This window comes from Manacus candei, unplaced genomic scaffold (genome assembly GCF_025592945.1).
Source record: "Manacus candei isolate 608988 ecotype Guabito, Panama unplaced genomic scaffold, ASM2559294v1 h1tg000023l, whole genome shotgun sequence".
Classification (NCBI taxonomy): domain Eukaryota; kingdom Metazoa; phylum Chordata; class Aves; order Passeriformes; family Pipridae; genus Manacus; species Manacus candei.
In genome coordinates, this window is record NW_026138071.1 from 14,565,461 (window position 1) to 14,583,178 (window position 17,718).

At 41.0% G+C, this 17,718-nt stretch overlaps 1 protein-coding gene across 17 annotated transcripts; it reads left to right on the forward strand.

The window, feature by feature from the left end:
• Nucleotides 1–358: 358 nt before the first annotated feature.
• Nucleotides 359–17,389, forward strand: HNRNPA3 (heterogeneous nuclear ribonucleoprotein A3). 17 transcript variants are annotated; one of them, XR_007904586.1, is made up of 15 exons: nt 382–492; nt 4,162–4,273; nt 4,748–4,771; nt 8,167–8,289; nt 8,379–8,525; nt 8,608–8,818; nt 9,060–9,149; nt 9,210–9,317; nt 9,452–9,532; nt 10,249–10,395; nt 11,188–11,313; nt 11,399–11,470; nt 12,743–12,812; nt 14,532–14,606; nt 16,742–17,389. XR_007904586.1 is itself a non-coding variant. In XM_051787853.1 (13 exons), exons 2-12 carry the CDS (start codon nt 4,208–4,210, stop codon nt 11,449–11,451), a joined length of 1,173 nt encoding a protein of 390 aa, XP_051643813.1. In that variant the 5' UTR covers nt 359–492; nt 4,162–4,207; the 3' UTR covers nt 11,452–11,470; nt 11,557–11,933. The 17 variants fall into 17 exon arrangements, 14 of the variants coding, with proteins under 14 accessions (XP_051643813.1, XP_051643819.1, XP_051643811.1 ...); XR_007904584.1 differs by lacking the exon at nt 12,743–12,812; XR_007904585.1 differs by lacking the exon at nt 12,743–12,812 and having other exon boundaries at nt 17,132–17,389.
• Nucleotides 17,390–17,718: the final 329 nt, after the last annotated feature.

The following is a 17,718-nucleotide window of genomic DNA, read 5'->3' on the forward strand; positions in this document are numbered from 1 at the left end:
AAAGTTCGTGAAATATATTGCTTCGATTTGTTTTGCTATTCATCCGAATACCAGTTCAAAGGGTGAGCGCCGAACAGGCTCTGGAGAGCCAATCTTTAGCTGCGTCCTTGCAGCATTTCCACAATAAAAACGATATGTGGGGAAAAACAACTTCTCCTGGAAATTCCTGAGCGCCTCAGGCACATTCTGATACTCCTGAGGAAGTCCCCCGTAAACACCGCATCTCCTCCTTCCTTCTCTTTCGCACAAAGCACGGCCTCCCTCCTCGCCGCCCCCTCCCGCGCAGCCCTCAGACGCGGACACCGCCCTGCAGGGGCCGCACCGCCCGCAGGGCGGGGCCACGTCCGGGGGGCGGGGCCGCCCCGCGCGCCAGTCGCGGCTGCGCCTGCGCCGCCACCCCCACAGCGGGCGGGCGGAGGTTCGTGCGCGGGGCCAGCGGCCGGCGTGGGACCTACGGGGGCGAGAAGGCGCTTTCGCTGGACGCTCGGCACGGTGATATCTTATCTTTTCTCGCTTCTCGACCCCTCTCCCCATCTTTCCTCTCCTCACCTTCCCTCGCTCCCGGCCTTTTCTGCCCCCCCGGCGGGGCGCGCGGGCGGGGTAGAGGGGCGGCGGGCCCTGAGGAGAAAAACGTTAATGGCCGGAGCGCGCGCGCGCGCGGTCCGAGCCCGCCTTCCCGCCACGTGACACCCCGCCACGGCCTCCTCCCTTTCCCGCTCGGCTCCATATTGGCGCTGCGCGAGGCAAGTCCGGGCACAAAATGGAGGTAACGGGGAGTGGGCCTCGCCGGGCTCGGCCAAGGCGGGGGTCGAAGGAGAGGCCAGGCCAGGCGGCTCGTCGCGCGGAGCCGGAGCAGCTCGATCTCTACCCGAGCCCTCAGGCGCAGGCGGGCGGGAGGGCGCGGAGCGAGGGTGGGGGGCACCTCACGGAGCCCCTCGCGGTTCCCATGGCCGCCGCCTCCTTGTAGCGTTCCTGGCGCGCTCCAGACCCGCTTTCCCTGGCGACGCGGCGCTTTGTTCCGCAATGGCGCGGGCAGGAAAAGGGAGGGAGCGGGAGAGCGGCGCTTCCGCCGCGCGGCCCCGCGAGCTGCGGCCGCCATTTTGCAGCGCTCTGGCGTGTGGGCGAGAGCGGCCCGGCCCTCGGCCTGGGGCAGGGCTGTGGGTAGCAGAGTCCTCCGCAGCACTCCTGGGCACACCGAAACACCTGGGCGCGGATTCAGGCGGGAGTAGGGAGAGGCGAGCCCCACACGTGCCTGTGTCATTGTTCTGCCCTCCCTGTGTTCTCCCCTCCCCCCACGTAAGTTACCCGAGTAGTGCGCCAGGGACATTTTTTCCACACTCACTTTCCTCAGAACAGACTTTTAAAGCGTTAAGATCGTTAGGTGCAGTACGCTGCTTCTCGTAGAGGAATGCTGATACACGTTGCGACAGCTCCCTAATATCTCTCACCCCTTTCTAGGGGGAGTTAACACGTGTAGCGAGCCTCTGCTGCCCAGAGAGGTGGGGGAAGGCAAAGTACAGATCTCTCTTCCCTTTCTTCACTCTCCCAACCACACATGCACAAAAGTCACGACATTTGGTGGCATCCAGCCATAATCTTGGTGTGCAGCACGAAGAGGCAGCCCTGTACAAACCTTGGTTCAGATATCCTGAACTTTATTGAAGCCGAGATCAAATGCAGACTGAAACAATCATCCCTGCCCTACCTGGAGGGAAATGGTCATTATCTTCCCCCTTTTCTTTCCTCGAAACCTTTTCTCAAAGGCTTTTTTCTCAAGTATTTCAGAGTGTGGTGAGAAGAATAGTGCAGATTCTTTTGTGTGGTGTTTATTCCCTTCATTGCAAGATGAAACCCTATAAAATTAAGATCAGAAAACAAGAGATCACACTAGTGATCTACACCAACTACTGTTCCTACATTAAAAGCGGAGAAGAAACTGGATCCCTTAGCAAAACAGCTAAAAATAACTTTTCCATGTAAACAATTGTTTTAGCAGCTTCAGGGTTTAACTGGAGGGGTTGATGTATTCAAAGCATTTGAACATGCTTCTGTAAAGCTTGAAAATCCATCCCATAAGATACTAAGCTTTTATCTTGGCAATTTTTTTCCCAGGCAGACATTCCTGTTGGCATTGGGAATAAACTGCCAACACACCTAAAGCTGAAAATAATTTTTTCCCCGCTTTAACTTTTAGGTTTACTACAGTACACTAAGTGTGTGCACTTTAGGTCCAACTTTAGCTATTTACAGAAAAGACTGATATATCTCCATAGTATTCTCTGATTGGACAGGAAAACCTCCATCTTGGGAATGTCTGATTTGCCTCTGTTAGCTCCTTGTCTCCTGTAAGAGGTACAGCAGCATTGTAAGTTCCTTTGAGTAGTGAGATGTATCCTAATGACTTTTTCTCATTATAAGCTAAGAGATTTGCTCCAAGACTACTTTCATTTCTGTAGTGAAGTTGCAGTATGTAAGTCTTCAATGCTAGTTTAACTAGCATTTAGTGATAGCTGTGTTCCAACTGAGCTGGTGGTGTGGCATTAGCAAGGAGACAATACTGTTCTGACCGTCGTGGCCTGCAGAGACCATGCCCGGGAGCTTAATGTTGGCCAGCACTGAGCCTCACGGGGGGAAGCAGCAGGTGACAAAATTAGAGAGGGATTGCATACTTTCCATTACTTACAAAAAGTATTTAAATAAGTTTATCCCTTTCCTCCTAACAATTCCTGAAGTTGTATTTTGCCATACAGCCAGTTTATAAAAAGCCTTTGAACTGTTAATGGTCTGTTCCATACCTGCCATGTATGACTTCAAGAACTGAACAGGTCAGTTGAAGCACTTAATATCCTAATACCTCCTAAGTCAAACTGTTGTTTGATTTAATGGATTTCAAGAGGAGGTTTAATATTGTGTAGAGAGGAATTAAAGATAATACAAACACTTCGATGTTACTTAATAAAACCTTTAAAATTGTTAATGTGTTAAATCATGATACTCAAGATTTCACAGCTGAGTTTAATTTAAAGCTGTATTTTAACATGGAATTATATTAAACAATAATTTCCACTATGAATAACAGCACATATTGGTCATTAGTAGGGACCTGTCTGCCTTTCCGTATGCAGTATTTGCATGAAGAAAACTTTAAAAAAAACCCCAACCCAAACAAACAACCCCCACAGAAACACACCTAATTTTGTAGATATCTGTGATTTTAATACACCACAAGAGTAGTTTTACTGAAGTATGTTATAAAATGTACAGTATTGCATTTTAGTGACTGTAATAAAGTTTCAGGAAACATCCAAAGTAGTGATGAATTGTGGTCAGATACCAATGTGCTAATACTAAGGCAAGTAACTTGAAAATCTCAAAAAATTTTAAAGAATAAAGGCTGTAGAGAACATTTTTTTGTTTAAATGTATAGGTATGGGTTCATCCACTGAGGTTATCTTGTAGAAGATGTAATTTTTGTAATGATACATACATAACTTTATATAATACAGTAATCAAATAGATAATTTGGAAGCAAAAGTAATGTAAATGTCTAGTGTTACATATTGCTGAGGATCAGATGTTAAAATTCCTGATGTTGCAAGAGACAGTCAGTAAATTCCACTGCTGAAAGTGGTAAATGGTTTTCAGTACAGAAAACATTGTAAGACATCCTTTAGTGTTCCAGGATGCTGGATTGCTGATTACAATAGGTTACCATCAGATAGTTCTTACTAGCACTATTTACAAAATGTTAAGTGTTTTGGGGTTTAAAATCCAGAGATTTTAGATTTATATATTTTTATATATATATTTAGAATTTATATAGTGGTTTTGGGTATCAGAGGTGGCATTTGCTTGCCCTGTATCAGTTGTATCTGTGATAGTTATGTAAGACAGTAATAGATACAGGTTTTCTGCAGATTTTAGCCTTGTACCTAGGTATTCCAACAGTTGTAAAACGAGCTTTACTAGGATAGCAGATGTTCCTTCTGCAGCTCTTCATCAGCAAATAGGCTGAGGATTTTTACCCTTTTAAATACTTGGATTTTTTTTCCTGCTTTTACCCGTTTCGTCCTGTAAAGCCACACCTGTGCATTTCAGCCAGAGAAGGCCCTGTGTCACAGGAATTGGGGTAAGTGCTGACTTATCCAACCTGTTTTCTAGGTTTCCTAGATCTAAAAGAAAGGCTGAGTTAGAGTACCCTTCCAAAATGGCTGCTATTAAGGAAGAGAGAGAGGTGGAAGACTACAAGAGGAAAGGAAGACGATCCTCACAGGTGAGAGGATTGTTTTTTTTATTTAAAAAACACAAGTTTTAAGGGGAAACAAAAGAAAAAAACCCCAAGTTACTAATTTCTATCTGATATATTAATAAATGGCTTTTTTTTCTACCTTCTTCATCCCCGTGTTAGCAGAGTAACTTTAAATTGCAGTTTATTGCTTACAGTTTTAAGGGGTGGGGTGTTAGCATAATGGGAAAATTTTGCTTTTCTAGTTTTCTGTTAAAACCAATTAAATATATGTTTCTGATTAAAGCAAGGTGTAATTATTGAAAAATTCATGCATCCTCAGAGTATCAGCAGGAACTTGAATACTTCATATCTTCAAAGTCCTGTTTTTAGTGGGAATGAAGACAGGTTCCTTTTTTCTTTTTTCTTTTTTTTTTTTTATGAAAAAATGGTTGCCTGATAGTCACTGCAAATGAAAGCGAGCTGTACTAAGTAAAAATAACTGTTTTCTTTTGCTTCTAGCAGAAATACCGTAGACTGAATAAGGTGCGTAGTATAGAGAAGATGTTGGGGCTGTTTCTGGGAGGATGGGAGCTAGTTACTTTGGGGCAGGGTGTGGAAATGGGAGGGGGGTGAAGGTCTTGATACCCTTCAGAAGGTAATTTTAAGATCAGCAAAAAGGGTGTTAAATATGTCTATATAGTTTATAACTGAGGCATTTTCTGATTGTTTATTTCGATTTGCTTGCTTTCTAACATCATTTTTTCAGGATGCCTGAATAGCTAGTTGAAACCAACTTTTTTCTGGAATGATATACTACTGCAATGTGGGAGGGCCTCTACACTTGGTTCAAGAACAAACCTTGTTAGAGTTGAATGCGTCTGTTAGCGTGTGTGTAAAGTCCTTCTGGAAGGAATGTTGAAACTCACTGATTTGGACTTTGGATAGAGTGTAACTGAGGTTGCTCAGCTGCATACTTGTAGTTCACAAGCTCTTGTAGTTCACAAAAGTAGCTTACCCTGGAATGATTTTAAAACCTATAGAGTTTGTAGAGAAACTGTTTCACAGAGAAAGGTGCTGAGGCCACAGTTGCCTGTCAGCTTTCCCGTTTCAGAAGACAGTCTAGGATTGTACTGCCTGGGGGACAGGATGGTCTCACGTTTAGCCACAGCTGCCTGTAGGTGTGGTGCCAGGCATTTTGCGGACACTTGGTTCATAGAGGTATGATGCATGGGAGGGCTCCACCTGAAACCTGTGCCTCTAGAGAGAAATACTGCAGCTCCAAAAGGCTGATTATTCAAAACCCCTGCCATAGAAAATTTCAGTTGATAGCAGCCTCGGGATAGAGGCAGTATGTATCTGCAGCAGCATTGTCAAAACGTGTCCGGATTTCTGCAAAGATTAGGATTCTAACTGCCATCTTTTCTTCCCCTCTGATGAGAGGTACAGTTAGGTTGTGCTGAGCGTTTGGGGGTTTAGGTAGGACCTAGGAACTAGTGTTTCGATGTTGCTGGCGGGAGGAGGTGAGCGGAGGGGACCGCGCAGTCCCCTCAGCGCCGGCCAGTCCCTGCCCTCCTGCCGGGCCGGCGGGCCCCGCCCATGGCGCCACTGCGGCGCTGGGATCTGACGGCGCGGCCCCGCCCCCGGCTCCATATTGACGGCGGAGGAGACGCGGCCGCTCACAAAATGGAGGCGGTCGGGGCTGCGCAGAGCCTTGGCTTTAAGGAGGAAGGCAGTAGTCGAGGCAGGAAAGAAAGTTTCCCGCCTCATCAGAGCCTGTTAATGTGCTTGGAAACCCCTTAAACAGTTCAGGGGAGGAACAGCGTCTTGGCGGCTAAATGCAGGCTGGGCGTTCTTACAGCTTAAACTCTCCGCCCCCGTAGAGGAGAGCTGCAAAATGGCGTGCTGGCCTGCGGTGTCAGCTGAGTAGGAGGCCGCCTGCTGATATTGTTGAAGCAGTGTGGTAGTTAAACTAAGGAGGAAGGGAGAGAGGTGTTGCACAGCATTTGCTGCTCAGGAGAGACTGCTGCTATGAGTAACCTCCAGCAGAACAACCGAGAAAACAGCGCTTTGTAATATAGGACAGCACTGAAAACCCCAGTGAGAACAAACTGGCTGGAAAAAAACTAATTCCCTAAGAAAATACTGCTTTTTATTTTTGTGTAGAGTTCCTATAACGTAGGTGTGTCCTGAGGATAATTTCTCTCTAATGAAAGAGAGAAGCTATAACAGCAGGTGTTCTTGCTCCTGTATAAGAACAGCAGTTCATGTGCACATAATAACAATAAGCTGAGAAGGACTTCACTTTTCCTTTCAGGAGTGACCTGAAAAGTTGTGTGGTCATTCTTTTAAGGTAAAAGCAGTCTGAGTCATTGGCTGAAAACCATCATAGCCGTGAGGGATATTAGAGAACTGTGAAAAGTTTGTCTAGTTTTTCCTTATATAGGTTTTTTGTTTTGGAGGAGTCTGAACTCTGCAGTTCCACAAAATAAATTTCCTTTAATATATGTAAGAGACTTTGAAACACTCAGTGTTCCCAGCTTTAACATGACCCAGGTAGAAGTTACGTATTGTCTGTAGATTTAAAAAAAAACAGCAACAGAAAACAACACTTGGCCTAAAGCAGTTTCCATATGCAGTGGGTGTGTTACCCTATAAAATTTTAAGTTTACATATACTTAGAAGGGAGATTTTATTTATTATACTTTTGTAGTCCAGACCACTTAGAAGACCGTAGAAAAGAAGCTTAACTTGGTAGTCCTAGGATTGTTGACTGTTAATCATTTATATAATGTTCCTGCAGTAACAAGGCCATAAATAGAAAACTATAACTGAGAATGCTCATGGCTGTTTCTCACAAAGTTTAGCAGATATGAAAGCAGGGATTTGCTTCTCAGTCAGTTTTTCATTGTCGTAGGTGTTGTTTCCTGTAGTACAACCTGAACATTATAAACCAACAATTTCCTAAAGCACTGTGTAAATCAGAAAATCTCCCTCAAAGGGATGCTTTCCTGGCTATTCCTAGCACCTTAGCAGAGCTTAAAGCACCTCAGGTTTGAAGCAAGATGTCCACACATAGAAGTCTGTGGCTGGTTTTATGTAGTTCACCTCTTACAATAATGCTGCATCTAGTCTGGTTCAGCGCACTGCAGCAGAAACTGCGAAGCCTGTTGCGCATTTGTGCTGCAGAACTGAAGTCATACCTAGTATAGCTGGCCAGTACCTTGTGGACTGTTTCACATGCACAGAAGTTCATGATTGCAAAACAAGGTTTTAATTTGGTTGCCTTTTGGTAAGACTTCCCTTACAGTGGAAGAAAGTTTTAAAATAATATTTCGTAAACTCCTGTCAAAGGTGTGGGGAAATTCCCTGCCTACTAAAAAAATGCAGCACTGAAAGCAGAAACACAATTGTACTTGTAAGCCCACTTTAATCATTCTATAGAAAACTGGGCTCTAAAACTTCATTTTAAAATGTGACTGCTCATATATAGGCAATGTTGTCAAAAACTTCAATTAAACTCATTTCTGCATCCTTAAATTTTTTATAGTTCTTTGTGATTATGCTTCATGAAATGTTAGAACTTTATCCAGCAGCGCTTCATCGCTAGTCCCTACAGAGCAATCTGCAACTCAAAGATAGGCATAGAATGAATGCACTTCCAGGGGTTGGGGAGCAACCAAGTTATTTAATATATTGAAATTCTTTTACTGTTTGTATTTGAGCACTCTTAAGGTAGTTAGTTAGTGTTTTAATTAAAATCACACCTCATTAATTGTTTATTATGCTGCTGTCTTATACCCATTAGAAGTCATTGTTTTTATGTAAATATATTCCACCTATTTGTAGGTATAATGTGCACAGATAATTTTTAGTAATTCTGTGAAATTTTAATTCTGTGATTTGTATTCAAAATATGTTTTTGATTTTTGATTTTGTAGGGCCATGAGCCGAAGGAGCCAGAGCAGTTGCGAAAGCTGTTCATTGGAGGTCTGAGCTTTGAAACAACAGATGATAGCTTGAGAGAGCACTTTGAAAAATGGGGCACACTCACGGACTGTGTGGTAAAGTGTCTAATAATAGTTGGTGGTTTGGAAAGGGTATAGGTACTTAATCTAGGACAGAGATGCAGATACCTCCTATGTTCTTGCAGGTGATGAGAGACCCCCAGACAAAACGTTCCAGAGGCTTTGGCTTTGTGACTTACTCTTGTGTGGAGGAGGTGGATGCTGCCATGAGTGCTCGACCACATAAGGTTGATGGGCGCGTGGTTGAACCAAAGAGAGCAGTTTCGAGGGAGGTGAGTTAGTGTTTCAGTTAACCTTTTTTCCTCATGTTTACCTAATAATGTGAAGCACCGAATGTCATTTTTGGCATTTCAGGATTCTGTAAAGCCTGGGGCACATCTCACAGTAAAGAAAATATTTGTTGGTGGAATTAAAGAAGATACAGAAGAATATAATTTAAGGGAGTACTTTGAAAAATATGGCAAGATTGAAACCATAGAAGTCATGGAAGACAGGCAGAGTGGAAAGAAAAGAGGCTTCGCTTTTGTAACTTTTGATGATCATGATACAGTTGATAAAATTGTTGGTATGTAAGTCTTCATTGAGTACTACTTTTGTGGGATAAGTGTTAATGTAAGACTTCAGAACAGCAACATGTGGAATGAGGTGTTTGCATAGTCAACTGCTTTACTGTTGTAAGAGATGGGGTCAGTTTAATTTTTCTTTTAAAAGTTGTGGTCATGCCTTACAGTAGCTGTCTCTGAGAGTTTTACAGCATATTATTGTGATGTGTTTTTCTAACTTTGCTATTTCACAATTTTCTGTAGTTCAGAAATACCATACTATAAATGGACATAACTGTGAAGTGAAAAAAGCTCTCTCAAAACAAGAGATGCAGACTGCTAGCTCTCAGAGAGGTGAGTTGTAGTTGTGCATAGTTATTTTATGTAACGGGCTTTCAATTAATGTAATTCAAGTGAAATATTTTGTAGGTCGTGGGGGTGGCTCCGGCAACTTCATGGGCCGTGGAAACTTTGGAGGCGGTGGAGGGAACTTTGGCCGAGGAGGAAACTTTGGTGGGAGAGGTAAATGACTGGAATATTTATATAGAATGTGATTTCTGGTGTGGTTTGTTTTTTTTTTTTATTTCCTGTGTCAGTTGGCTTAAACATTTAACATGTGTGTTCAGGAAAACATTCTCATCTGTTTTGTGTTCTAGGAGGCTATGGGGGTGGTGGTGGCGGTGGTGGGAGCAGAGGAAGCTTTGGGGGTGGTGACGGATACAATGGATTTGGCGATGGTAAGTGTATTGTTCACTTTCTTTTTCCCCACACTGTTAGAACAAGCTGTAAGTCTTACATTCACCTTCAAAACAAAATCTGCTTTGGTGATAATGTGATAATAGTGATAATGGAAGTTAAATGTCTACATTGTAGAGCTGTGAAGAATTAGTGGTTTTTTTGTTTTCCCCACAAAATGATGGATAGATGGACAAAAATACTCCTTTGTATTTACCCTTTAAATAATTTCATATTATGAGGTCATGAGACAGCTGTTAAAGATTATTGAGAACTAAATGAAGATTCTGCTGTCAGTTGAAAAGACTAAACTGAATAAAGCAATGGCCAGCTATCATACCAGAAATGTTTTCAATCAGCTGTAAGAGTTTTCATGGCTCGGTAGTATCTTTTTCATTATGAAGTTTGGATGAGTATCCAGAATGCATCTGAAGAGAAATGTGTACCTTACCAAAAGGCCAAAAAGGACAATTATCAATAGTCAGAAAGGGACGAGGGAAGTAGTATGTGATTACTTGGGTCCTGACTTTATAAACATGGGGGATTTTTTCAGTTAAATAGCTTAGATAAAGTTGGAACCACAATGAGTATAATAAAGGGAAAATGCTGTGGGAGATTTTTATTGGGCAGTCGTGTTGGTTTGGGGTTTTTTGTTTAATGGACCCTTCCTTGCCGGTATTTGGCTTTGATGTGTTTAGTTTGACTTTTTTGTTCAAAGGTGGCAACTATGGAGGTGGTCCTGGCTATGGCAGCAGAGGAGGTTATGGTGGTGGTGGAGGACCAGGATATGGAAACCCAGGTGGTGGATATGGAGGTGGTGGAGGAGGATATGATGGCTACAATGAAGGAGGAAATTTTGGTGGTGGTAAGATGCCAATTTTAATTAGACATCCATATTTTTTAGTCAGGTCTCATTTTACAGTACCTGAAATATGGTGCTGGAATATGTATAAAATGGCTTGTACAAGTAGGTTTTAACATAGAATGCCGTGTTGCATAAGGAGAGTTCTTTTCAGTGTGGATCAGCTTTGATACACTATAACACTATGTTGCCTGGGATGTATTTTTCGAAAAGTTTCAGCTGTAGTTCTGTGTGTGGAGGTAGAGTATTAAAGATTTTGACCATTTTAAATACACTGTTTTCCTCAGATACCAGTTCACATCATGTAGATCACATCTTCCTTTCCAAGGACTGTGAATATAAGTTTTTATGAGCTTTTTTTATTGTTTGCCCCAAGTTTGGGAAGTCAAGCTGCAAAAGCTGCTGCATACTTTGTTATACTTCCTGATGTACATTTGCAGCATGCCCGTTACACTTCTGTCACTTTTTGGAGCAAATAGTTAGTATGTAATTTACATTATTGTCATACATGCAGAGTGTTGGGCAGTGGAAGAATGATGGTGAAACTCATGTGCTTTTCTAACTTTAAGGGCCTTAAATTGTGTTAACATCAAATTGCCTACTCAAATCGATAAATTTTCCAATGTTAAGGGTTTTCTGTTATTCATACGTTTTGCATAAAGGTAGCATGCAAAATGCTTGAACTTCATTTGAAATAGTTTTAAACTATTACTTTCAGATTGGATACCATAATTTGCAGGCTTTGTGCCCTAAGAGTTGATCAAACATGACTTTATACATTTGTGTTTGTTTCAGGTAATTATGGTGGAAGTGGAAACTACAATGATTTTGGCAATTACAGTGGCCAGCAGCAGTCTAACTATGGTCCCATGAAAGGTGGTGGTAGCTTTGGTGGCAGAAGTTCAGGCAGTCCCTATGGTGGTAAGCATGATTTTGTATAGAGAATGTTTTTTGAGTTAAAATCCCTTGTTATTCTTGTATTTCAATATACATCCTATTTTTGTAGGTGGTTATGGATCTGGAAGTGGAAGTGGGGGCTATGGTGGTAGAAGATTCTAAAAATGCTACCAGAAAAAGGGTAGGTGTAATGTATATTTATAATGATGATTAATAATGTGCAACTGTTCACTGAGAGTAATAATTTTCTTATCCTGTATTCAACAGGCTACAGTTCTTAGCAGGAGAGAGAGCGAGGAGTTGTCAGGAAAGCTGCAGGTTACTTTGAGACAGTCGTCCCAAATGAATTAGAGGAACTGTAAAATCTGCCACAGAAGGAACGATGATCCATAGTCAGAAAAGTTACTGCAGCTTAAACAGGAAACCCTTCTTGATCAGGACTGTCATAGCCACAGTTTGCAAAAAGTGCAGCTATTGATTAATGCAATGTAGTGTCGATTAGATGTACATTCCTGAGGTCTTTCTCTGTTGTAGCTTTGTCTTTCTTTTTTCTTTTTATTTTCCCATTACATCAGGTATATTGCCCTGTAAATTGTGGTAGTGGTACCAGGAATAAACAAATCAATGATTTTTTAACTTTTCAATATTTGTGTAGTTCAGTTTTTCCACATTTAGTACAGAGAACTATAACAGAAATAAAATGTAGTTTAGGGTGTTTCCTTGTTAGTTAATAGAGAAGATTAATGCATTTCTCAATTACTATTTTGTATTAATTTAAAGTTAACAATAGAAACACCTATTGATTTGCAGTCTTAAGGGTCTAGTCTCAGTGTATATACGTAACTGTCATTGACATGACTTACATAGGCATACAGAGGGAAAACATCTGTATGTTGCATTATAGTTTGTTTAGATGTATAACTAGGATTGAGTTACTCAAATTAGTGTTTGTGAATCATAGAAATAAGCTTTACCTTAATGAAAATTTAAAATTACTTTTTGGTTTGTGCATATTTTTTTAATTTGTAGTTCTGTATTAGTACTAGCGCTTCAAGAAAATAAGGCATGATAAATATTTTAACAAGACCAACTTTAGACACATGAAAGCTGTCTCCCGTCTCGTTTGAGATGCATAAGGGATAACTGAAGTTGTTTAAGTCTTGGGTTAAGAGAAAAAGAAACTTGCTTTTTACCTTTATATTTATTGTAATTCCCGAGAAGTTAAGGTGGGGGGAATCAAGTGCCTGTTTCCTTGAGATATACAATGAATCTGTTTCAATAAAACTATACTTTGGGGAGGGTGGCTTGGAATTTTCATCCCCTTCCTTTGTCCCCATTTCCTTTTCCCTCACACCAGACTGCACTGTTTCAATTAAATGAGGCATCATAGTGAGAGTAATAGGTATGTTCCTCAATAATTTAATGGCTATATACTTTCTTGCATGCACCCTAGGCAATTTTCTGGACACATTCTTCTGACTGGGAGCCAAGGGTAGCGCAGGTGTAATCACTGACAGTCCCAGGTAATGCGTTCCAAAAGCCCATTCCCCGTGGGCTCTGAAGTAGTATAGTTTGTAAGCTGCTTCCCTTGCAGATGTCTGTGCTCAGCTAAGAGCTTGAAAATAAAACACCATCTAATTGTATTTTTCCGACTAGAAACACTTCCCACAATGTAGAATGTACAGTCTCAAGTTCCCACAGGCAGAGCGATAGTGTGCTGCGACTGGATTTGGTGCACTGGAGTAGCAAATGTTACCAGCGCATATGGCTAGAAATGGTACTCCATTCTCACTTCTGACCTCCAAATTAAGGCACTGCAGTCTGTCCTGTCCTCATCTGATGTGAATTCTCTTGACTATTGCCAGGCCAGTGCTTGCTGTCCATTCAGACTAAGAAGAGTAGGGACCCAGTCAATAAAAGAAATACTCAGACACTTGGCAATATGTATTGGAATTACTCACACCTGTTTCACTTCTGGGTCAATGTGCAGTATAAGGTAAATGCAATTCCAGTATAGGAATGAATCTGCAAAGATGTATGAAATGGCTCAAGGCATAATCAGTCATATTAATAATGAATTATAATTTTTAAGAAGTGGTAGAAAAATGAGTGTGTTGTTTGAAAAAAAAAATTAAACATATGTTATTTAAACACTGTTATTGGAGTGTATTTAGACTGCAGTACACTAAAACAAGGAACCAGTGTCAAGATGGTAGCGTCCAAAATGGATTTCAAAGTCTGCTGCTTATTTTCTGTGGAGTTTTAAAAGATCTCAAAAGTTAAAGCAAGAATTGGTGGTTTAGTGAACGCTTCTGTTGTACATATTCATTTGGGCTTGGGGTGGGGGGGAGGCTGTACTTCAATAAAGGCATTTTTTAAACAACCCATTTGGAGTTTGAAAACATGGGAAACTAAACCACAACTCACTAGGGAGTGAGACACCAAACTACCGACTTGTTTTGTATGTTACTATGCTGTAGAAGATGTGTAGACTTGCACTTGGGGTCTGCAACTGATTGCAGGGACAACTGGAGGATGGGGTTGATGTCCCTTCTGACAATTGATCTGGTATTTCTAAATTTTTTTAGAATGTATTGACAGTGTTCTTTTTAACAGGGCCTCTTGTAGCTGTACTGTGACAACAATGTTAACTTTGAAAAATAGTGTCATAATAAACTTTATGAACAAGATCTGTATGCAACCTTTTAAGAGATGGATGTAAGTGACCGCTTTGTAGGTGGGTGGGGTAGCTTAGCTGTTGTTTGTGATGTGGAAAAGTGTAAGCCCTGAGGACAGTGATTCACCAGCTTTTCAGAACCTAGGATGTACTTCTTTGATCCATACATTGCTAAGGAGACTCGTAAGACAGGACTTCAGCAGCCTATTGAGTATGGAGAAGTCAGCCTAATAAAAGAATGACAAGGCAGCAGGAGCAACAGCTTCAACTTCCAGAAAAGTGAAGGCATAAGATACTGTGCTGATAGTGAGCAGCTTTCCCAAGGCTAGTTAAATCTGCTTATCACAGCTGAAATATCGAAGAAAGTCTAGCAAGAGTTCTTCACCTTTTGGAACCTCCTTGAGTGATAGCTACTTGAGTTGACTCAAAATCAATAGGTCTAGCATTTAGACCTGAAAGGAAGGGCAATGAGCATAGGTAAGGTTTGCCTTTAAAATTTTTCATGAATTATAAAGAGTAGCGGAAGGTTTTTTAACAAGGTAAGAGTAATTTCTTTAATTTTCAGGTTGAATGAGAAGCTGCTGCTTGACAAAATGGGGAATGTCTTGCACATCCTCTTCAGTTGAAGGTTTCTGACTGGGTAAGATTTGTAGTGTATAGTAAAACATCTGTTTAACCCTTCTTTCCTTCTAGGCTTTCCTTTGCCAGCCTTTTGATATCAAGGAAAGCCATAAGTAGTAAGGAGCAAGTATTCCAGTATATGTCATCCGGTTCCTATCCAAGAATCTTGTGTTCCTGGCAGATACAAAATTGCTGTGTGTTCCAGATCAACAAGACAAACTGTAAATGTTTTGAAATAGGCACTCTGGTTACTGTAGGGGGGTGTGCTGGGGTCGGGGGTGGGGGGAAATTGTTCTGTGCCATGTAAGGGAAAGAGCCCCCAGAAGCCCAGAAAGGCAGCAACGCTGAAGCAGTTCTGCAGTTCTCAACAGTGTGTGACCTGCTGCTGCATTCATTCTGCACCCTTCAAGAGCCGGGACTTCCCTCCTAGTGAGTGGAGCTTGGCTTACCAGGTGGGGTTGTATGTACCTGTACAAATCAAAGAGCTCCCTTTTAGATTTTGTGTGCCTTTGGGCAGGGTAGTTAAGTGGAGGCCAGTACTGTCACATGATACCCTGAATCCCCAACAGCTTTTGTACAAGTGAAAACTCATGGAATCGGATTTTATGCACATTGGTTCTTAGCGCTTGGAACATGTATTATTTCCTTTTCTGCATCTTTGATCGTTACAGGTCCCTTCATATAGCAGTCCAGCATCCTTTTAAACTTCCTGAAACGTTTCTGAGCCTGTGCATCATTTTTATGAAGTCAATTTCTATTTTAGTGTTGGCTATACTGCAGTTATTCTGAAAATAGTCAAATGGAATCTGCATTTCAGTTTATCAGAGGCTGAGGCATATTCACAAACTGATTCAAGTATTTAAACTTTCTGGCTGCCACCTGTAAACTTCCAGAAAGCAGTTCATGATTTAGTAATGTAAAATCAAAAGTTAATTTGGAAGTAATTTACAGAGATTTTCACAAAATCAGGAGCTACTTAATGGAAAATCTCCCAATGACTGTATATATTTGTTTAAAAAACTTTGACAAAAGCTTTTGCTTAGCCAAGGTTGAGCCAAAATCTGAAACTGCAGCAGTACAGTCACAGTCATAGTGTATTATGCCAGTCAGCTTGTTGCAGAGGTGACAAGCTTGCTTGCTTACACCTGGAAGTTGAAAACCTGTGATTTTCCTCTGCTAGGCAGAGCTTCCCCCAGGCATTTGTGTAGCAACAGGTAGCAGGGAACAGCATTAGTGTTTCACCATTACTCAGGTGAGGGCAAATGCTGTTGTGCTTGCAAGTATCTTAAGATTGTTTTAACAAAAGTAATTTTTAACAAAAACTTTCTAGTTTGCATTCTACTACTAGCCTATGTATACAGCAGAATTTTATCTTTCCTTAACAGAGGATCCCACAGTGCTGCAGATTGGTTTTGTGCTCTGGACAGGTCTTTTTGCACTACATAAAGAACTAAATATTCACTTAAAATTATTTTCACACTTAGATTCATAACACTCTTATTAGACTAATTGGCTTAGGTTCAATTATTCGTACCCTAATTTGTTCAGAAATAACTTTGTCAAAGATAAACACGTTCTTGAAGGGACTACTTGGTCGAGTGTAGCTTTGTCTAAGAGTCACTTTGAAGAGTTGAGAATGTTATTTTATAGCCACCTTTTTTCTTTACTGGCTGCTGTTGAAAATAGCAGCTGTAAATAAAGATGGAGATCTAAAGATGCAAAGTTAATGAAGCACTGGTCCCTAAGCTGCAGTTGTACAGAAGTTTATTTGAAAACAAAGATGGTACTTCCAGGTAGTAAGGAGGGTTTCCCCAAAAGGAGGCCAGATTGATGCAGATGTGATAAGTATGTTATTACATAACATGGAAATTGAACACAGCATCTTAACTTTTATATCTGTTTAATATTTAAAGCTCTTAGTCTTTCAAGCATTGATTGTGTGATGTACTGATGTGCTGTCTTTGGTTCCTGTGTTTAAGACACTAACATGTTTTCATATGCTGTCTGCACTGGGGTGGAATGTTCTCTTAAAAATCAGTCTGTGGTCTCTGACAAATGCCTGTATCTTAAATTGTGTCGAGCATGTAGGATCTTGAGTATCACTGAAATTCAGATATCTGATGGATGATTCTTTTTCTGCTGTGGGTGCTACAGGTTGCCATCTCTATCTATTAGCTTTTTCCTGAACTAAAGTAATCCAAGTATCTCCAAGTAGAAGAAAAATGGCCTTCATGTAGAAGATAATATCGCAAGACTGGAAACAGAATAAAATGGTATAATAACTGGCAAAGACTTCAAGAGCAATGGTGCTAGTGTGCTGGAATCCCAGAACTTGTGGTTAAACAAGTTAAAATAGCATAGAAATTAAAAATTTCAGTATAGTCCATAATGGATTGAAATTTGTTTAAAATATTTCAATTTTGTATCAGAATAAAGTGTATATTGTCAAATGACTTACAATCTAAAATGCGTTGCCATCACCTTTTTTTAGTGCTGTGATGAACACAAAGCGGTCTTGAATTATTGCAACACGTTTTCTTACAGGATCATCTTTCCAACTTGGGGACTGCAAGTCAGAAAACCTTGGTTCAGCCCATCTTTTCAGCTTTACTTTTAACAGTTTTAAAACTGGATGTTTTGATCAAGAAATAAATGGTTTCCATGTGGAAAATTGTCAGCATATAAGGTCAGCACTGTGATGCTTTAGACTTGTCAGTGTCTCTAGCCACTCTCAGGTTTGGGAATATACTCTGTACCTCAGTAATAATAATAAAGGTTATAGTTTGCACTATGAAGTTTTTACATACATGAGTGGTGTGGAATTTTTTTCATTACTGTTAGATGTTTCAATGCGAGTACAGCATTCACTGTGTTCATGATGTGAATACTGGTTTAGATGGAATGCAAGTTGTCACAGTCAGTTCCTTTAGCCTGATTCTTTGCCTGGTGAAATTCAAACAAGGTGTCTGCATTAACTGCAGGTTTTTTATTGTTGCACTTTTTGTCTTGGTAATGCTATCCTTGTATTATATTTTAGACATGGGTACAAATGCAACAGCCCCTCTGAAGGTTGTAAGGTTGCTGTTTGGCTTTGGTTCTCACATTAGTGAACGAATTAAGGAACAAATTGA